The 18,985-nt window shown below is 39.6% G+C and overlaps 1 protein-coding gene across 1 annotated transcript in view; it reads left to right on the forward strand.

Annotated features, from left to right (window-relative positions):
• Positions 1–18,985, forward strand: part of ITGA8 (integrin subunit alpha 8) — a 183,143-nt gene that overhangs the window by 11,389 nt on the left and 152,769 nt on the right. The window contains exon 3 of the mRNA XM_035021565.1: positions 17,829–17,929. Within this exon, the coding sequence (XP_034877456.1) occupies positions 17,829–17,929 (101 nt within the window). The remainder of the gene's footprint in view (positions 1–17,828; positions 17,930–18,985) is intronic.

Raw genomic sequence — 18,985 nt, forward strand, 5'->3', positions numbered from 1 at the left:
TGGCCCTCCTGCATTTTCAAAACCAGCAATGTCAAGCTGAGTCATTCTCCCACTGCCATGTCTCTTGCCCTCCTTTCCTGCCTCCATCTTCCACTCCAAAGGATCCTTGTTATGGGTGCCTGGGTGGCTCAGTTGGTTAAGTGTCTGCCTTCAGCTCAGGTCATGATCCCAGGGTCCTGGCATCGAGTCCCACATCAGGCTCCCTGCTCAGCAGGAAGCCTGTTTCTCCCTCTGCCCCTCCCCCTGCTCGTTCTCTCTCTCTCTCTCAAAGATAATAAAATCTTTAAAAAAAAAAAAAAAAGAATCCTTTTTATGACAATGGTCCCACCTGGATAATCTCTTTATCTTAAGGTCAGCTGATTAGCAAACTTAATTCCCCTTTGCCATGCCACCTAAAATATTCACAGATTTGGGAGTGGTTAAGATGTAAAATCTGGGGGGACTCTTATTTTGCTTACTACATGTGGTTAGAGTTTTATTGAGGAGGTGGTCTATCTGAGCAAATATCTAAATTAAGTGAGGGAGGGAATGAAGCAGTATTGAGGGTTGGGTAGTGTTCCAGCTTGCAGTGAAGTCATTGTTGAAATCTGGAGATGAGGGTGTCCTTGGGAGATGGAGGCCACTGGACTAGACTGAAGTAAGTTAGGGAAAGAGTGACAGAAAATGAGACCAGAGAGCCAAGTATATAGGCAAGTACCTTAAAGGCCAGGGTCAAGGCTTTGGATTTTATTCAAGGAATGATGGGCAGCCACTGGTGGTTTTGAGTAGACAGACAAGATAATTTGAATCATATTTTTCCAAGGATCAGTTTAACAGACTGTAGACAAGCAAGGAAACTAGATGGAAAACTATCCCCATTGTTGACTGACAGAGAAGTATGGTTAGGGTTGGGCGATAGCAGTTAGGGTTGAAAAATGGTTAGATCTGGGTTCCTTTGAAATGGTAGAATTTCATTAAGGTAGAATTTCAGGTGGTAGAATTTCATTACGGATCAGATGAAAGGTGTGGAAGAAAGAGAGAATTTTGAGCTGAGTAATGGAGGAATGGGACAGAGACAGGGAAAAATAGAAAAGGAGCAAGTCTTGGAAAAAAAATACTAGGAGTCCAATCCAGACAGGTGAAATTTGAGCTTCTTATTAGACATCCAGGTGAGGTCACATGGGAAGGTGGATCAGTAAAGTTGGAGCTCAAGCAAGAGGCTTGGAGACTGAGATTTGGAAGTCATGAGTATGTGGATGATATTCAGAACCACACCTTGGGGATTGAGTATAGTGGGAGAAGGGGGAAGCAAAACACAGCCAAGAGAAGAGAGAAGAGAATGAGAAGAGAGAGATCACGGTTGAGATTGTGTCCTGGGGCATCCCAACATTTGGAGAAATATTGGAGAATTGAGGAGGATGTGTAACAAGCACTGGGAAAGAGGGCCATTGAGGTGGAAGAAGTCATGAAGCCAGTGAAGCAGGTCTTGTGAGGTGGAGTGAAGTGAGGATGGAAATGGGAACATCTGCTTTGGCAACGGGAAGTTATTGCTGATAAAAGTGGTTGCGGTGGAGTTTTCGGGAGAGAAAATGAGAGGACCAAAGGGGACAGCATGAAATAAGAAGTGAAGTTATCAGCTGAGCATGAGAAGGTAGCATGAGAAGGTTGGGAGATTGAGGAAGTGTGAAGAGTAGTCCCAGGGTGGAATGAACTGAGTAGTGAAGTCACAGGAGTGATTAGCAGGCAGTGCGCAGGGACCGTGCAAATTTATAAATCTGAATTTATTTGTGAAAGGAATAAATTTTTGCCTCTGCCCATCTTACGGTGTGGTTCTACTCATTTGGGATAGGATTTAAGATCTCCCAGAGAACAATTCCATCCTGAGTGTTAATCTTCCATGAGGATATGCTGCAGACACAGAAGATTTGAATTCTGAAAAGCTGATCTTATGTGCCATTGGAAATGCTGATTCTTTTTTTTTTTTTTTAACCACAAAATGAACCATCTTGTTAAATGACTGGTTGGGATCCTTTTTACTACATCTTCTGGCAGCAGAGATGAGATCCCAAGGAAAATGCAAGCATATGACAGGAGTTAGTGTAAATACATTTGCAAGCGTTATTGGGAGGCAAGTTTATACAGCCTTCATCCTGAAACCCAATCATATCCTGTATTTAAAAGCATTGCTTTGAGGTCATATTGAAGAGATTTATGTCATTTAATCTGCTTCCTGAGATTCCCTTGCTGAGAGGTTTTCATTACTTCTTGAAGCAAATAAATTGTTGGGCACTAAACAGAAGCATGCTGTGTGCCTGCTAATCTGACATAGAAGCTATATTGAGACTTGTCATTTCCCCAGCTGTATCTATGGCCAAGACATTGGAGACCAGGTGTGAGAAAATCTAGAGCTGAGAGAAAGTCTGAGGAATTCAAGGAGCTCAAAGAAAATCTCTGTGCTTAGGAACGAAGAGATGAACTGGTGAGGTAAGGGTGGTATGAGAACTCTGGCTTCAGGATAGAGAATGAATTTGTAAGTGGCAAACCGGGGGGAAGGGAGACCAGTCAGGAGACTGTTGCAGAAACTGAGGCTAAAGAAATGGTGGTCACAACTAGAGGAGTGGCAACAGGTATGGAAAAAATGGACGGATTTGAGAGGGCTTCAGAAGAAAGAATCAACAGGAACTGACTAGCAAATGGCATTTGAGAGTGCAGCATTGCTGATTGCCAAGGATGCATGCTGAGCCCCTGGCTTGGTTCATGGGGCCACCATTTTACTAGCTATAGAAAGCGAACAAGACAGACATACTCTCTGACCATGTGATATTCAAGTCCAATGGACAAGAGCATCAGTGTCAGGCAGCTGTAGTCTGAGACAAGTACTGTACAAGCAGAGAGTGAAGAAGGTTTTAGGTGTGCAGAAGAAGGGCTCCTGTCTCTGTCTGGAGGGGGGCTTAGTGTGTATCAGGGACAGCTATTCAGAGAGGGCATCATTAAAGGTCAGAGCTGAAGCTTGATGTGTATGTGTATGTGTATGTGTGTGTGCATGGGTGTGCCTGTGTGAGCTGTGTGTCTGTCCCAGGCGCAGGTGAATTGAAAGAGAAAACTGTTCTAGTCAGCGCAGATGAGTGGGGTGGGTTGGAGCAGATGAGGTCAAAGGTGATGTCTCTATACAATTCAGGTGTATTCAGCTCTGCTTTTCAGACTTTCATGTCATAGTAGGGAAGTTTTGTTTTGTTTTACTTCATGTTTTTAATCTGATCTGCCAGAGGTGGCTTACCATTTCCCTTTGGAGAGATGAGTCTTTCATTTATTAATATTTGCTCCCCTAGCTGCATCATATAAATTAACAGAACATCTACCCAAAAAATCACTTGCAGTGTACCAACAAAAGTCCATTTGTATTTCCAGAACAAACCTTATGTACGACCTGAGTTAACTGGCATATGAAAAACATTTCAAATGATATTATATGATATAGAAAACTCATTTGTATTATTACTAAACAAATGTCTGAAGAACACTGGCTAGGCACTATTGGTTGTTAAAAAATCAAGTTGGGAATATGATCTTTATTCTTGGTAAGACAATATAGATTTAGAAATAATTGTAGCTGAAAATTTATATTCTCATCCAGATCAGGAAAACTACATAGTATGTATGGAAACAAACATTTAAATAGTGATATGAAAATAATAATTTAAAATAAAGCTTTCATGATTTCCAGAAAAGAAATGTCTTAGACTAGAGGAATGAGCTAAAAGCCTCTTAAACTCTGAAGGGTTGGATGGGCTTACCAAACTTAACAGCTACTATATCCAGGGAGTAGGATTCCAATGACTTTCCACTTAGTGCCTTATATAATTCTTCATGCAAGTTTCATTACTTTGTAGTGTTTGAATTTTTAAAAACAAAAATATGAAAGAATTTTGATTTGAAAAGAGTTTTTGGCCCTACATTTTAAAACAGTTTTTTTTTTTGATGACACATATATTTTATTTAATAGCTTGGTTTACTTCATTCCACTATTTAGATGCAATGTGTGATGTTCATTTGTATTCATTCAATTATTTTGTTTGCTCATTTATTTATATTTGATAAATTTAACATATTAAAATTTATAAACTTAAAGCATGTTACTTTTATACATTTATATATTGTAATATGATTGCCACTGAAACAATATTTATCACATTATATCATTATAGTGCAGTAGTATTAACTAGATTCATTACACTGTGCATTAGAACTCTATGGCTTATTTAATACTCATTACAAGTTTGTGCTGTTAAACCCTATCATTCTTGTCTCCCTCCCCCAGCCCCCTAGTAACCACCATTCTACTCTCCGCTAAAAAGCAGGGTTTTAAGGAAGTGATTTGGATTAGTTGGCAAACAAGGAAGAATGGAATTTTGCAAGAAAAACATCATATATGAGGTCTAGGAATGGGACTCAATAGGGAACAGAGAGGAAGTTATCTGAATGGAAAGAAATGCTGTCCCTGGACATCAGGTGTGGGGCCCCAGACCTATGTTGTGGAGGGCAAGGCATTTAGATTTGATCTACTAGATGAAGACAGGAAAACTATTTTTGTGTGTCTGTGTGTGCATGAGTGCATGCATACACACACACACATTTGCGTATGTAGATAATATGTTTATAAAATTCATTTAATCAGAATAACACATTTCTGTCCATCAACAGATGAATTGATAAAGATGTGGTATATATATGCATTGAAATATTATTCAACCACTAAAAAGGAGAAAGCCCTGTCATTAGCAACAACATGGACAGAACTTGAGGGCATTACACTAGTGAAATAAGAGAGAAAGACAAATGCTGTATAATCTCACTTATATGTGAACTCTAAGAGAAAACAATAGCAACAACAAGAACAAAAACTCAGACAAAGAGATCAGATTTGTGGTTACCAGAGGTGGGGGGAATTGGAGAAAGGTGGTCAAAAGGTACGAACTTCCAGTTACAAGATAAACAAGTCCTGGAGATGGAACGTACACCATGATGACTATGGCTATCACTGCCGTGTAGTATATATGAAAGGTGTTAAGAGAGTAGATCCTAAATGTTCTCACCATCAGGGGAAAAAAGTTCCTTTTTTTTTTTTTTGTATCTGTATGTGAGAATAATGGATGTTTACTAAACTTACTACTGTAATCATTTCATGATATATGTGTGTGTGTGTGTATGTGTGTGTCAAATCATGATGCTGTACACCTTAAACTTATAGTGGTGTAGGGCGCCTGGGTGGCTCAGTTGGTTAAGCGACTGCCTTCGGCTCAGGTCATGATCCTGGAGTCCCGGGATCGAGTCCCGCATCGGGCTCCCTGCTCGGCGGGGAGCCTGCTTCTCCCTCTGACCCTCCCCCCTCTCATGTGCTCTCTGTCTCTCTCATTCGCTCTGTCTCAAATAAATAAATAAAATCTTTAAAAAAAAAAAAACTTATAGTGTTGTATGGCAAGTATATCTCAATAAAACTGGGGGAGGAATAACATTACAATTTACAATTACAATTCAATTTCTTAAATGTTACATGGAAAAATGAATTTGTGATATTTCCTCAAATACTTGAAAACTCACACTAAGACGATGAAGAGTATGAAGCTGACAGAGCTGTTCTTTAATGGTTTTTAATAGTGGTTTTAGGGTATCGGGAATCACACATTTGGAAGTTTGATTTTCTGGGGCATAAAAATCAACACAGGTGCTTTTCTTGGATTTGTTTCTTTCCAACAAGGAGCTCTCCCGCCACCAGCTGTATTATTTTGAATTTTACAAAGGAGTAATCCCTGTTCTCAGATATGTAGTTTCAATTTAAATGAAACTTTTACAGCACACATTGATTATGGGAAAGATTACAAACAAACGTTTAAAGATCTCTTTTTACCCTTTTCCTGATTAAAAATGTCTGGACAGCTCCTGCAACAACTTTAAGAAAATCCCTAAGGCCCTGCGCTTTAAAGTGATGACTGAAGGTATAAGGAAGCTTTCTGTGTTCCAGCACGAGGTCGAGGACTTCTCTACAAATAGCTTTCAGGAATCCCCCCATCTACCAGAATGTTTTGCTGCACCTGTGTCAGTTTCGGATCTTCCCTTCTCTCCCCCGGGGTGCTCTATCTTCACTTCTTGTAATTCCTCCCATTTGACCAAGCTAAATGATTAGAAAAATCTGCTTGGAGCCCATATGTGCACCATATTCTACACTCCCTCATTCCTGCTCTGAAATGAATGTTCTCATGAGAAAGGAACCAAGAGTTAGTAGGCTTGCCACCCACTTGGATTTGTACCCAGACTGCCCGAGACCAAGCTTCCGATTTAAGAGAGGTGGTTTCAAAGCCCAGAAATGGGGGACAAGCCAAATCAATTTGATTGCTGCTACCCATCTAAATTTTCCAGTTTGGCCTACAAATCTTTTGATTTTATCTTTAGGGTGTTTTTCTCCCCCAGATCGCATTTTATTTTATTTTTTAAGATTTTATTTTTTTAAGTAGTCTCTACACTCAACAGGGGCTTGAACTCACAATCCCGAGATCAAGAGTTGCATGCTCTACCCGCTGAGCCAGCCAGGCAGCCCCCAGATCATATTTGAAATGAAAGTGAAATCATAATGGGGCGCCTGGGTGGTTCAGTCGTTAAGCGTCTGCCTTCGGCTCAGGTCAGGATCCCAGGGTCCTGGGATCGAGCCCCGCATCAGGCTCCCTGCTCAGCAGGAAGCTTGCTTCTCCCTTTCCCACTTACCCTTCTTGTGCTCCCTCTCTCGCTGTCTCTCTCTCTGTCAAATAAATACATAAAATCTTAAAAAAAAAAAAAAGAAAGTGAGATCATAGTAACCAATATCCTAGACAAACTTCTGAATAAATTATATGGGAGCTTGGTCACTCATTCTACAAACTTATGGAGGGCATACATGTGCCAGGCACCGTCCTAGAAGTGGGAAATACAGAGATGAAGCAGAGAATTAATGTCTCCGCCCATGGGATTTACATATATTCTGAAGGAGACAGAGAGTAAGCATGCAAACCAAGAAACAAGATCATCTCAGATAGTGCTCAGCCATGTGAAAAACTGTCACAGTGGGAATAGTAAATGCAATAAGAAGACAACAAAAGCTGAGCATGTCCAAGGGACAGAAAATCAATGTGTCTGCAGCTTAACAATCCTGGGCAGTTGGAGGAGTTGATGCTGGAAAGGCAGGCAGGGGCCAGATCATGTCCGGAGTTAATCACTGCAGAGGTAGAATTACAACTCTCCAAGAATAAAGATGGATAGTTCAATAACTGGTGTTGGGACAACTGGCCTTTCATATTGAAAATAAGTAAGATATCTGGGCGCATCATGTTAAAAAAAATAAATAAATAAATTCCAGTTGGACAATAGCCCCATAAACAAAGTTAAAAGACAAGCAAAAATCAGGGAATGATATTTGCAACATATATGTGGGGGAAAGAATCAAGACCCAGAATATATGTTGAATTCTTAAAAATCAAGAAAATGAATCACCAAACAAGAGAATGAGCAAAGGATAGGAACGGGAAATTCACAGAAGAAAAAGGTGTGTGCATCATAAATAGAAAAAGATGATCACCCTGCTAATAATCAGGGAAATGCCAATGAAGACAGAACAAAGGGAGGTACCATTTCATCTGGCTGGTCAGAAACTTAAAAACCTACAAGAGAAGATCTGCTGGCCCTTCTCTTGGGCTCTGCTGGTGTGCATGGGAACTGTAGTTGCTGTGGCACAGCTGAGGAAGTAGATATGGTGACTCTGTGTGACCCAGCAATGTCATCTCTACCCTGGTGCCAGACAGACATTCATCCACATGTGTAGGTGGCGATGGATATAAGGATGTAGTAGGAAAATGGGGAAAAAAAAACCCAAATGTTCACATGTAGGTGGAATAGATAATTAAAATGGAAATGGAGTAGGATACAATGCTAAGCAAGAATTAAAACGAATGAACGAGGATTGCCTGGGTGGCTCAGTTGGTTAAGCATCTGACTCTTGATTTTGGCTTCAGGTCATGTTCACAGTGTGGGGAAATCGAGCCCCATATTGGGCTCTGTGCTCAGCAGGAGTCTGCTTGGGATTCTCTCTCTCCCTCTCCCTTTGCTCTTCCCCCTGCTTGTGCGTGTTCAATCTCTCTTTCTCTCTCTAAAATAAATAAATAAATAAATAAAATCTTTTAAAAAAGAAAGCTAAATCCATCCATCTATCTATCCATCTATCTAAACACAGATATCTCTCACAAAGATAAAATTGAATGACAAACACCAGCACAGGCTATTACACACAGACAATATAGTACCATTTTTTTTTTCCAATTAAAAGGAACGCACAAAGGCATACTCAATAAGAAATTGTTGGCAAACTACAACTAAATCTGACCCACCACCTGTTTTTGTATGGCCTGTAAGCTGAGAGTAGTTTTTACATTTTGTAATGGTTGGGGAAAAATTTGTAAAAGGATAACACTTAATAACACATGAAAATTATATAAATTTCAAATTTCTGGGTCCATGCACAAATTTAATTGGAACATAGCCAAGCCCATTCTTTTACATGCTGTCTATGGCTGTTTCCGTGACAAGAGCAGAGACGCGTAGTTGCTACAAAGACCAGAGAGAGTGCAAAACCTAAAGTATGTCTTTTCTTTCCTTTAGAGAAAAAAAATTTCAGACTACTGTTCTATATTATTCATGGATATTATGTTTTAAATGGCCAGGAGTATACACATCAAATTCATGGTGGTGGATACCTCTGGATAAGGAAAGGAGGGGAATGGAGCTAGGGATAATTGTCAAAGGATACTGTCATGTTTGTAAGTGTGAAGAAGCTTGTCAATTCTGCCTGGTAGGAATATAAGTGTTTGTTATATTAAGTCCTTGTACCTTTTTCTACTTTCTTTAAGCCTTGGAAGAGCTAACAAAGAAAAGTATATTTTGTAGACATTATCCTCAATCAGTGCATACAAGTCTGTCATGTATATTTTAACAGTTGGATAGTAAACTATTTTATAGATAACAGGAATTTCTGTTTGAATCCCTTAGATATAAATATTTAAGCTCCAGTTTTGCTATCACAACCAGGATGGCAAATATCTTCATATTACATCTTAAAGCATTTGTGTAATTATTTCCATTGAACCAAATCCTGAAAGTTGAATTCTTTGGATAAAAAAAAAAAAATGTACATTTAGGGGGCATGTGAAAAGATGGCAGAGGAGTAGGGGACCCTATTCCAACCGGTCCCCTGAATTGAGCTGGATATCTACCAGACCACTCTGAACACCCACAAAATCAGCCTGAGTTGTAAGAAGATAGATCTGGATCTCTACAAACAGAATATTGCAGGCAGTTGGTTTTGAGGTGTGAAGTGGGGAGCCGTGATTCCATGGGCAGCTATCGGAGGATAAACGGCAGGGGGAGGGAGCCGAGCCATTGGGATACTGCACCACCGGTGAGCGATAGCCTCCCATGCTGGGAACAGGGCACAGACTCGCAGACTGGAATCAGCAGGGAAAGGACTTTAGGGAAGTGCCCCAGGCTGAAACTGGAGTGGTAGGGTGTGCCTGCGAACTGGGAGCAGCTGGCGGTTTTAGAAGCACAAAGGGCAGAGATGTGCCCCGACCTGGAGGTGAGGACTGGGAGTGCTGCTGAGGGGTGCACAACCCAGGATGCTGCAGTTTGTAGCAGAACAAACAGAAATGGAGAGAGTGTGGCATGGAGAGCTCGCTGAAGAACAGACTGCGATTTCTCTACTCTGAGGCAGAGGGTTGGAAACGATCTCTTCTGCTCTGACTCTCAGAAGAGATACGTAAAGCTGTCAGGGAAAGCTGCCAGAGAACAAAAGCCCCCCAAAACCTGTTTTCACTGAGCCATCCCCGCAAAGGGGGCAGGGCAACTCTGCACAAACAGGGTTGCCTGAGTAACAGCGTGGCAGGCCCCTCCCCCAGAAGACAGGCTGGGAGAACAAGAGGCCAACAACCTTAAGGTCCCTAGAAAACAGATGCATCTTGCTTGGGTTGTGGTCAATAATTTGGACTCTGTACACTCCCTCAACCACCTCTCAACAGAATGACTAGGAGGAGGAACCCCCAAAACAGGAAAGATGCAGAGACTGTGACTTCTGCCACAGATTTACAAATGGATACAGATATAACCAAGATGTCAGAAATGGAATTCAGGCTCACAACTGTGAAGACAATAGCTAGAATGGAGAAATCGATTAATGGCAATATAGAGTCTCTAAGGGCAGAAATGAAAGCTGAATTGGCAGAACTTAAAAATGATGTCAGTAAAATCCAATCTAATCTAGATAATCTAACAACTAGGATAAGTGAGGCAGAAGAAGGAATTAGTGATCTAGAAGACCAGTTGATAGAAAAGAAGGATAAAGAGGAGGCCAGGGAGAAACAACTCAAAATCCATGAAAACAGAATCAGAGAAATAAGTGACACCATGAAACGTTCCAATGTCAGAATTATTGGGATCCCTGAGGGGGTGGAGAGAGAGAGAGGACCAGAAGATATATTTGAGCAAATCGTATCTGAGAACTTCCCTAATCTGGGGAATGAAACAAACATTCATGTCCTAGAGGCAGAGAGGACCCCTCCCAAGATAAAGGAAACTAGGCCAAGGCCCCAGCATGTGATAGTAAAACTTGCAAATCTTAGAACCAAGGAAACCATCTTAAGGGCAGTTAGGGGGAACAGGTTCCTTACTTACAGAGGAAGAAGCATCAGAATAATGTCAGACCTATCCACAGAGACCTGGCAAGCCAGAAAGGCCTGGCAAGACATATTCAGGGTACTAAACGAGAAGAATGTGCAGGCAAGAATACCTTATCCGGCAAGGCTGTCATCTAGAATGGATGGAGAGATGCAGAGCATCCAAGACTGGCAGAAACTGAAAGTGTGACCATATGTGACCACTAAGCCGGGCCTACAAGAAATATTAAGGGGGGTTCTATAAAAGGACAAAGACCCCATGAGTGATAAAAAACAGAAACTTACAATCTATAGAAACAAGGACTTCACAGGCAACATGATGACAATAAATTCGTATCTTTCAATAATCACTCTCAACGTGAATGGCCTAAATGCTCCCATAAAACAGCACAAGATTGCAGATTGGATAAAAAGACAGGACCCATCCATATGCTGTCTACACGAGACTCACTTTGAACCTAAAGATACATCCAGACTGAGAGTGAAGGGATGAAGATCCATCTTCCATGCCATCGGACCTTGAAAGAAGGGGTAGCAATTCTTATATCAGACAAATTAGATTTTAAGCTAAAGACTGTAGTTAGAGACACAGAAGGACACAATATCATTCTTAAAGGGTCTATCCAACAATAAGATCTAACAGTTGTAAATATCTACGCCCCCAACATGGGAACAGTCATCTACATAAGCCAACTGTTAACCAAAATAAAGAGTAATATTAATAATACATTAATTTTAGGAGACCTCAGTACTCCACTCTCAGCAATAGACAGATCATCTAAGCAGAAAATCAACAAAGAAACAAGAGCTTTGAATGACACACTGGACCAGATGGACCTCATAGATACATACAGAACGTTCCACCCTAAAACAACAGAATACTCATTCTTCTCAAGTGCACACAGAAGTTTCTCCAGAATAGACCACATACTGGGTCACAAATCAGGTCTCAACTGATACCAAAAGATTGAGATTATTCCCTGCACATTCTCAGACCATAATGCTTTAAAACTGGAACTCAATCACAAGAAAACATTTGGAAGAAATTCAAACCCTTGGAAGCTAAAGACCACTCTGCTCAAGAATGTTTGGGTCAACCAGGAAATCAAAGAAGAACTAAAACAATTCATGGAAACCAATGAGAATGAAAACACATCGGTCCAAAACCTATGGGATACTGCAAAGGCGGTCCTAAGGGGGAAATACATAGCCATCCAAGCCTCACTCAAAAAAATAGAAAAATCCTGAATTCACCATCTAACTCTACACCTTAAAGAACTAGAGAAAAGGCAACAAACGATGCCTAAGCCACACATTAGAAGAGAAATAATTAAGATTAGAGCAGAGATCAATGAATTAAAAACCAGAAACACAGTAGATCAGACCAACGAAACTAGAAGCTGGTTCTTTGAAAGAATTAATAAGATCGATACACCACTGGCCAGACTTACCCAAAAGACAAGAGAAAGGACCCAAATTAATAAAATTATGAATGAAAGGGGAGAGATCACAGCTAACACCAAGGAAACAGAAACAACTATTAGAAATTTTTATCAACAACTATATGCCAATAAGCTGAGCAACCTGGATGAAATGGATGCCTTCCTGGAAACCTATAAACAGCCAAGATTGAAACAGGAAGAAATTGACAACATAAATAGGGCAATGACCAGTAACGAGATTGAAGCATTGATCAAAAACCTCCCAAAAAACAAGAGTCCAGGGCCTGGTGGATTCCCTGGGGAATCCTACCAAACATTAGAAGAATAAATAATACCTATTCTCCTGAAGCTGTTTCAAAAATAGAAACAGAAGGAAAGCTTCCAGACTCATTCTATGAGGCCAGCATTACCTTAATCCCCAAACCAGGCAAAGACCCCATCAAAAAGGAGAATTTCATACCGTTATCCCTGATGAATATGGATTCCAAAATCCTCAAAAAAATCCTAGCTAATAGGATCCAACAATACATTAAAAGGATCATCCACCACGACCAAGTGGGATTTATCCCCGGGATGCAAGCGTGGTTCAACATTGGCAAATCAATCTTTGTGATAGAACACATTAATAAGAGGAGGGAGAAGAACCATATGGTCCTCTCAATTGATGGAGAAAAAGCATTTGACAAAATACAGCATCCTTTCCCAATTAAAACTCTTCAGAGTATAGGGATAGAGGGAACATTCCTCAAGTTCATAAAATCCATCTATGAAAAACCCACAGCAAATATCATCTCCAAAGGGGAAAAGATGAGCGCCTTTCCCTTAAGATCAGGAACACGACAAGGATGCCCACTCTCACCACTATTGTTCAACATAGCACTAGAAGTCCTAGCATCAGCATCAGACAACAAAAAGGAATAAAAGATATTCAAATTTGCAAAGAAGAAGTCAAACTCTCTCTCTTCACAGATGACATGATACTTTATGTGGAAAACCCAAAAAACTCCACCCCCAAATTACTAGAACTCATACAGCAATCCAGTAATGTGGCAGGATACAAAATCAATGCACAGAAATCAGTTGCTTTCTTATACACTAACAGTGCAACTGTAGAAAGAGAAATTAGAGAAATGATTCCATTTACAATAGCAGCAAAAACCATAAGATACCTCAGAATGAACCTAACCCAAAGAAGTAAAGGATCTATACTCTAGGAACTATAGAACACTCATGAAAGAAATTGAAGAAGACACAAAAAGATGGAAAAACATTCTATGCTCATGGATTGGAAGAATAAACATTGTTAAAATGTCTATGCTACCCAGAGCAATCTATACCTTCAACACCATCCCGATCAAAATGCCAATGACATTTTTCAAAGTGCTGGAACAAACAATCCTAAAATTTGTATGGAATCAGAAAAGACCCCGAATCACCAAGGAAATGTTGAAAAACAAAGCTGGGGCATCACATTGCCTGATTTCAAGCTATATTACAAAGCAGTGATCACCAAGACAGCATGGTACTGGCACAAAAACAGACATATAGACCAATGGAACAGAATAGAGAGCCCAGATATGGACCCTCAACTTTATTTGACCATAGAGTTGGTCAAACAACAAATAATCAAGTCAAAGAATGGACAGAAGACATGAACAGACACTTCTCCAAAGAAGACATACAAATGGCTAACAGACACATGAAAAAATGTTCATCATCATTAGCCATCAGGGAAATTCAAATCAAAACCACATTGAGATACCACCTTACACCAGTTAGAATGGCAAAAATGGACAGGGAAAGAAACAACAAATGTTGGAGAGGTTGTGGAGAAAGGGGAACCCTCTTACACTGTTGGTGGGAATGCAAGTTGCTACAGCCACTTTGGAAAACAGTGTGGAGTTTCCTCAGAAAATTAAAAATAGAGTTACCCTATGACCCAGCAATTGCACTACTGGGTATTTACCCCAAAGACACAGATGTAGTGAAAAGAAGGGCCATATGCACCCCAGTGTTCATGGCAGCAATGTCCACAATAGCCAAACTGTGGAAAGAGCTGAGATGCCCTTTAACAGATGAATGGATAAAGAACATGTGGTCCATATATACAGTGGAATATTACTCAGCCATCAGAAAGGATGAATACCCAACTTTTCATCACCATGGATGGGACTGGAGGAGATTATGCTAAGTGAAATAAGTCAAGCAGAGAAAGTCAAAAAGATGGAAAAACATTCTATGCTCAGGACCTGTCCATGAATTTACAAGCTATTTAATTTCTTCTTCACTCTGCAATGCCTATTCAAGTCCTTAGAATTTTCTCCTGTACAATGTTAGTCTTTTCTTGATTCGGGAGTTTTTTATATATTAAATATATTGATCCTTCCCTTGAAAAAAGTTTCACCTGGATTTTCATTTATTTACTAATTTTTAATAGTCTTTTGCTGCTTAGAAAGATTTAAATCATATGCAGTCACTTTAAAACTTTTCCCTAGCTTATGGCTCTATTTTCTCCACAGTTGGTGATATGCCAAGGAGAGAATTGCTTAGGTGACTAACGGTCTCCACCATCTCCCAGAACCACTGGCCCTTCCAAGAGTTCTCTGGGGTTGACAATGCACTTAGGGTAACCAGTGTCCTTCTTCTGCTATAGATACACATTTCTCTATACTGATTGCAATGCCCCATATCATCAGTGCATCAGTGGTAATTTGGTCAGGAAAACCAAAACCACTTTGAATATTACAACTCAGAAGCAATTGCATACAGAGCCAGAGAGGCTCACCTGGCCATTGGAAAGACTGGGGCTGTGAAGGTCAGGAAGGTCACTATCTGCAGATGAAAAAATATGGAAGTTCAGGACTTGATCTCTGTTGCCTGATGCACCAAAAAGGAATTACTGTCAAGGGATGCTTGAGAGCTTCATGAAGAACATCACATCTGTCACCGCTGATGTGCACGCATGCCCGCAACCGCCTCCAGAATGTAATGGCTTCTCCATCTTCTCTTTTCAGACCTCTCATGAGCCTCTCATTCAACCAGAGTCTTACTTGTGAGAATATCTAGGAAATGTACATTCCAGGTTTTCAGCCCTCTGCCATAGAGAGGTGGGCTCAGTAGGACAGAAACTGTGCTGAGTATTTACAGATATTACCTGGGGGTTGTTGTCAGTAAAGATCAGATCAAATCAAATCAAACACATTGTCCTTGCATGGGAGGTTTCTTGAGCACCAGTGTGCAACAGATAGCATGGAGCCTTGTGCTGGGGTATTTGGCATGAAAGAATCTTGTTCAGAAAAGGAAGGTGGGAAATTGGGAAAGTTCACTTCCATAGTCAAGCCCAAGCATATTTCGCTCATTTGAAATTTTATGCAATTATGATATTAGATTTAAAGTCAGAGAACTTATTGGAATAATAAAGCAGAATTTTGAAAAGGTGGTTTGTCCACTTCAAAGATCATGGAATGGATGACACATCGAGATCGAATCTCATCTCTGTAAATAGAAACCAAGGACAGTGGAAGTCTCTCTTGTAATCCTTGGAATGTGTGTGGAATTAGTGAAGTCCATTCATTTGTATTCTTGGTCCAGAAGAAATTCGTTGCTGGGAAATAACCCATAGTTGACACTTTTTTTTTTTTTTAAGATTTTATTTATTCATTTGAGACACAGAGATAGAGAGACAGAGAGAGAGTAAGCATGTGGAGGGAGAGAGGCAGAGGGAGAAGCAGGCTCCTCGCTGAGCCAGGAGCCCGATGTGGGGCTTGATCCCAGGACCCTGGGATCATGACCTGAGCCGAAGGCAGATGCTTAACCATCTGAACCAGCCAGGCGCCCCTCATAGTTAACACTTTTAATCCAGTTACTACACAGTTCAACCTCAGAGCAGCAGAAAAGATGTCTCAGGAGTCACAAAGGCCAAGTCACATCATTTTCTCTAGCAAAACAAGGTCAATTTGTAAGTGGCTTCTGCTTTTTCCCAGAATCCATCTCCTTCCTCCCAGGAACCTGGGAGGGATCTCCTTTAAGGATATTTGAAATTTTGGAGGTGCTGGTCTTTTCATGGCTTTTTAGCAGATTGGAAATTCCAAAGCCACTGTGTTGTACTTTCTTCCTGTAATCAAGCAAAGCCACATCAACAATCTTGAGAGGTGTTACTAATTTCATTGCTGAGTACCAAAAATCACCAATAATAAATAACGTGTGTGTGTGTGTGTGTGTGTGTGTGTGGTCCTTTCCAGTTCTTGGACTTAGGTTGAGTTTCCAGGTTTCTAAGTAAGAGATATTTGTAAAGGGTTTGGACTTTCAACTATATGGCTACATGATTTCTGTAGTGTACAGCTTCTCAACTTATAAAGAAAGCACTTTCAGTTTCGTTTATCTCATGTGATCGTTATGACTTTGATCACCTGTGAAAGAGGAAAGGGGGAAGATATTCTTAGCCTCATTTGATAGAAGAAATCAAAACTCCAAAGATTAAAAGAATTGTCCCCAGTCACTCAATTAATGGTGATAAGATTCTTTGTCTCTGAGTTCTACAATTTTCCAAAGTGCCTATATATAAATAGAAATGTTTATATTTTCAAATGTATGCTATAATCTGTAAGATGCTCTAGTTCTTTGCTAGTTGTGTGCATTTCTGGTAAGGATTTACAGAACTTGTTTTTAAAAAAAAAAAAGCTCAGAAACAACAAAAGCATAAGGTTTTTAAGAAGGAAATTCATGATTTTCTACTAACATGTAAAATGTAAATTTTAGATTAAGATTGAGTATATATAGTTTGTAAAAGTCTGTAATCATATGTAAACACAATTTAATGTTAATTACATGTATATTTTGGCCTCACTTAATAGGAGTTAGAAGTTCATTTTGTAATGCATTTATTATAGAGTCAAGGAAGAAAAATGAAATGCATACCAAAGGAAACACATACAAATAAAATGCCTTGGTACAAATGTCTTTTGAAATTCATTAGCTATTACTGACGAACCTCCAGTTAGAACCATGCGGTTAGAACCATGTGGGAAATACGTTGACTGGGAATCAAGAGTGAAAGAAAAGATATCTGCTTTTTATTAAGACCTGAAGTGTGCTATAATTGGGTTGAGTTTCTACCCAGATGGCCCCCGTCATTCTGACATCTGCAAAGTGTATATAAAACTGCGTTGAGGTGTTATTTTCTGTGGCTGTGTAGAAACATGTTACTCAGTTAAAAGCCAAGACCTTGGAGTCCTTCACAATCATTCCTGCTAACTCATGCCAAGAAACTCGTGCTTCTCTGATCAGGGAGATTCCTGTGTGTTTCCCTATTGGAAAAGATTTGGAATTCCTTAGGGCAGTTATAAGTATCTGGTCTTCGATCTTTTATAAATCAATGACAAACGTGTAGATTCAAGACTAGCAGAGTCCTCATCAAGTTTGTAATACAGTTATCTCTGAAAACAACTTGTAAAAAAAATTGCTTCTTGTAAGTTATGAAACGTCATGTTCAAATATGCATTTTCGTTTGGTATTTTTCTAAATGAAAAATCTTGATTAGAACCTCCCCCTCCATGTATGAAAATTGTTTTTCAAGTATTTTTAATGGACACGTTCATTTTTCACGTTATATCTGGCTGCCGCATTTTACAAATTATTAACAATTCCATGTCCTCCTTGTCAGACAACAGAAAGATCAGAGTTAATGGAACCAAGGAACCTATAGAATTTAAATCCAATCAGTGGTTTGGCGCAACAGTGAAAGCTCACAAAGGGGAAGTTGTGGTGAGTATGAATCATGGGGATGCTTTGGAATAATATGTATTCTGAAATGTTTTAAAGCTCATATTTATAAAAATACTTTCATGTAAGGACATGCCAGATTTTTAATGATAAATTTATCAGCGTTCTAAAAATAAACTTGGTGCTTAAAATTAAAGAATCTATTCTAGTGTTCAAAGTTAAAGGAGATAAAGCTTGTTTTCCACATCAGTGAGATATTTTTGAACATTTCAAAACAACTAAGGAAGATAGAAAAATAAAAGCTAAATATTAAGGAGGTAAATATTTTATTGCTTAAGATTGATTTAAAGGGCTGATTACAAATTGACCAGAGAAATAGGACTGCCATTTGGATTCTTTTTTTTTTTTTTTTTAAGATTTTATTTATTTATTTTTTAGAGAGCGAGCGAGAGAAAAACAGCATGAGAGGGGAGAGGGTCAGAGGGAGAAGCAGGCTCCCCGCCGAGCCGGGAGCCCGATGTGGGACTCGATCCCAGGACCCTGGGATCATGACCTGAGCCGAAGGCAGACACTTAACCATCTGAGCCACCCAGGCGCCCTGCCATTTGGATTCTTTAAAAGTTTATCTACTGTGGCATCATTGATCATTTTTAAAGCTAAAGGAAATTTTCCTTTAAAAATATAACTACTAACTACGTGGTTCTCTGAATACATTAATACTTTTTAAAGCAAAAAATCTCACTCCCAAGTAGATATCATTCAGCTTTAAAATGCTATGACTTTATAATTCTATTCTCTTATTGTTTCAAGTAATGATATATGTCTAAGTTATTGAGAAATAAATGACTGTATTAGGCCTATCTGGAAATATTTTTTTTGTCGGGAGAATTTTTTAAATCGTTGGCTTTGATTTCCTTACAACAACAAAGCAATAACTTTGCTTTTAGGATTTGTTTAAAGCTGCCTGAATTATAATTTAATAAGAATAAGTATCGAAAGGAAATGCCTTGCTTTATTTGGTCTGTGGTTAACCCCCCCAAGGAGATTTTGACATGAACAGGTAATGTATAAAATACAGATAGCCCTCTCCAGTTACAA

This window comes from Mirounga leonina, unplaced genomic scaffold (assembly GCF_011800145.1).
Source record: "Mirounga leonina isolate KUSES-001 unplaced genomic scaffold, KU_Mleo_1.0 Mir_175, whole genome shotgun sequence".
Taxonomy (NCBI): Eukaryota; Metazoa; Chordata; class Mammalia; order Carnivora; family Phocidae; genus Mirounga; species Mirounga leonina.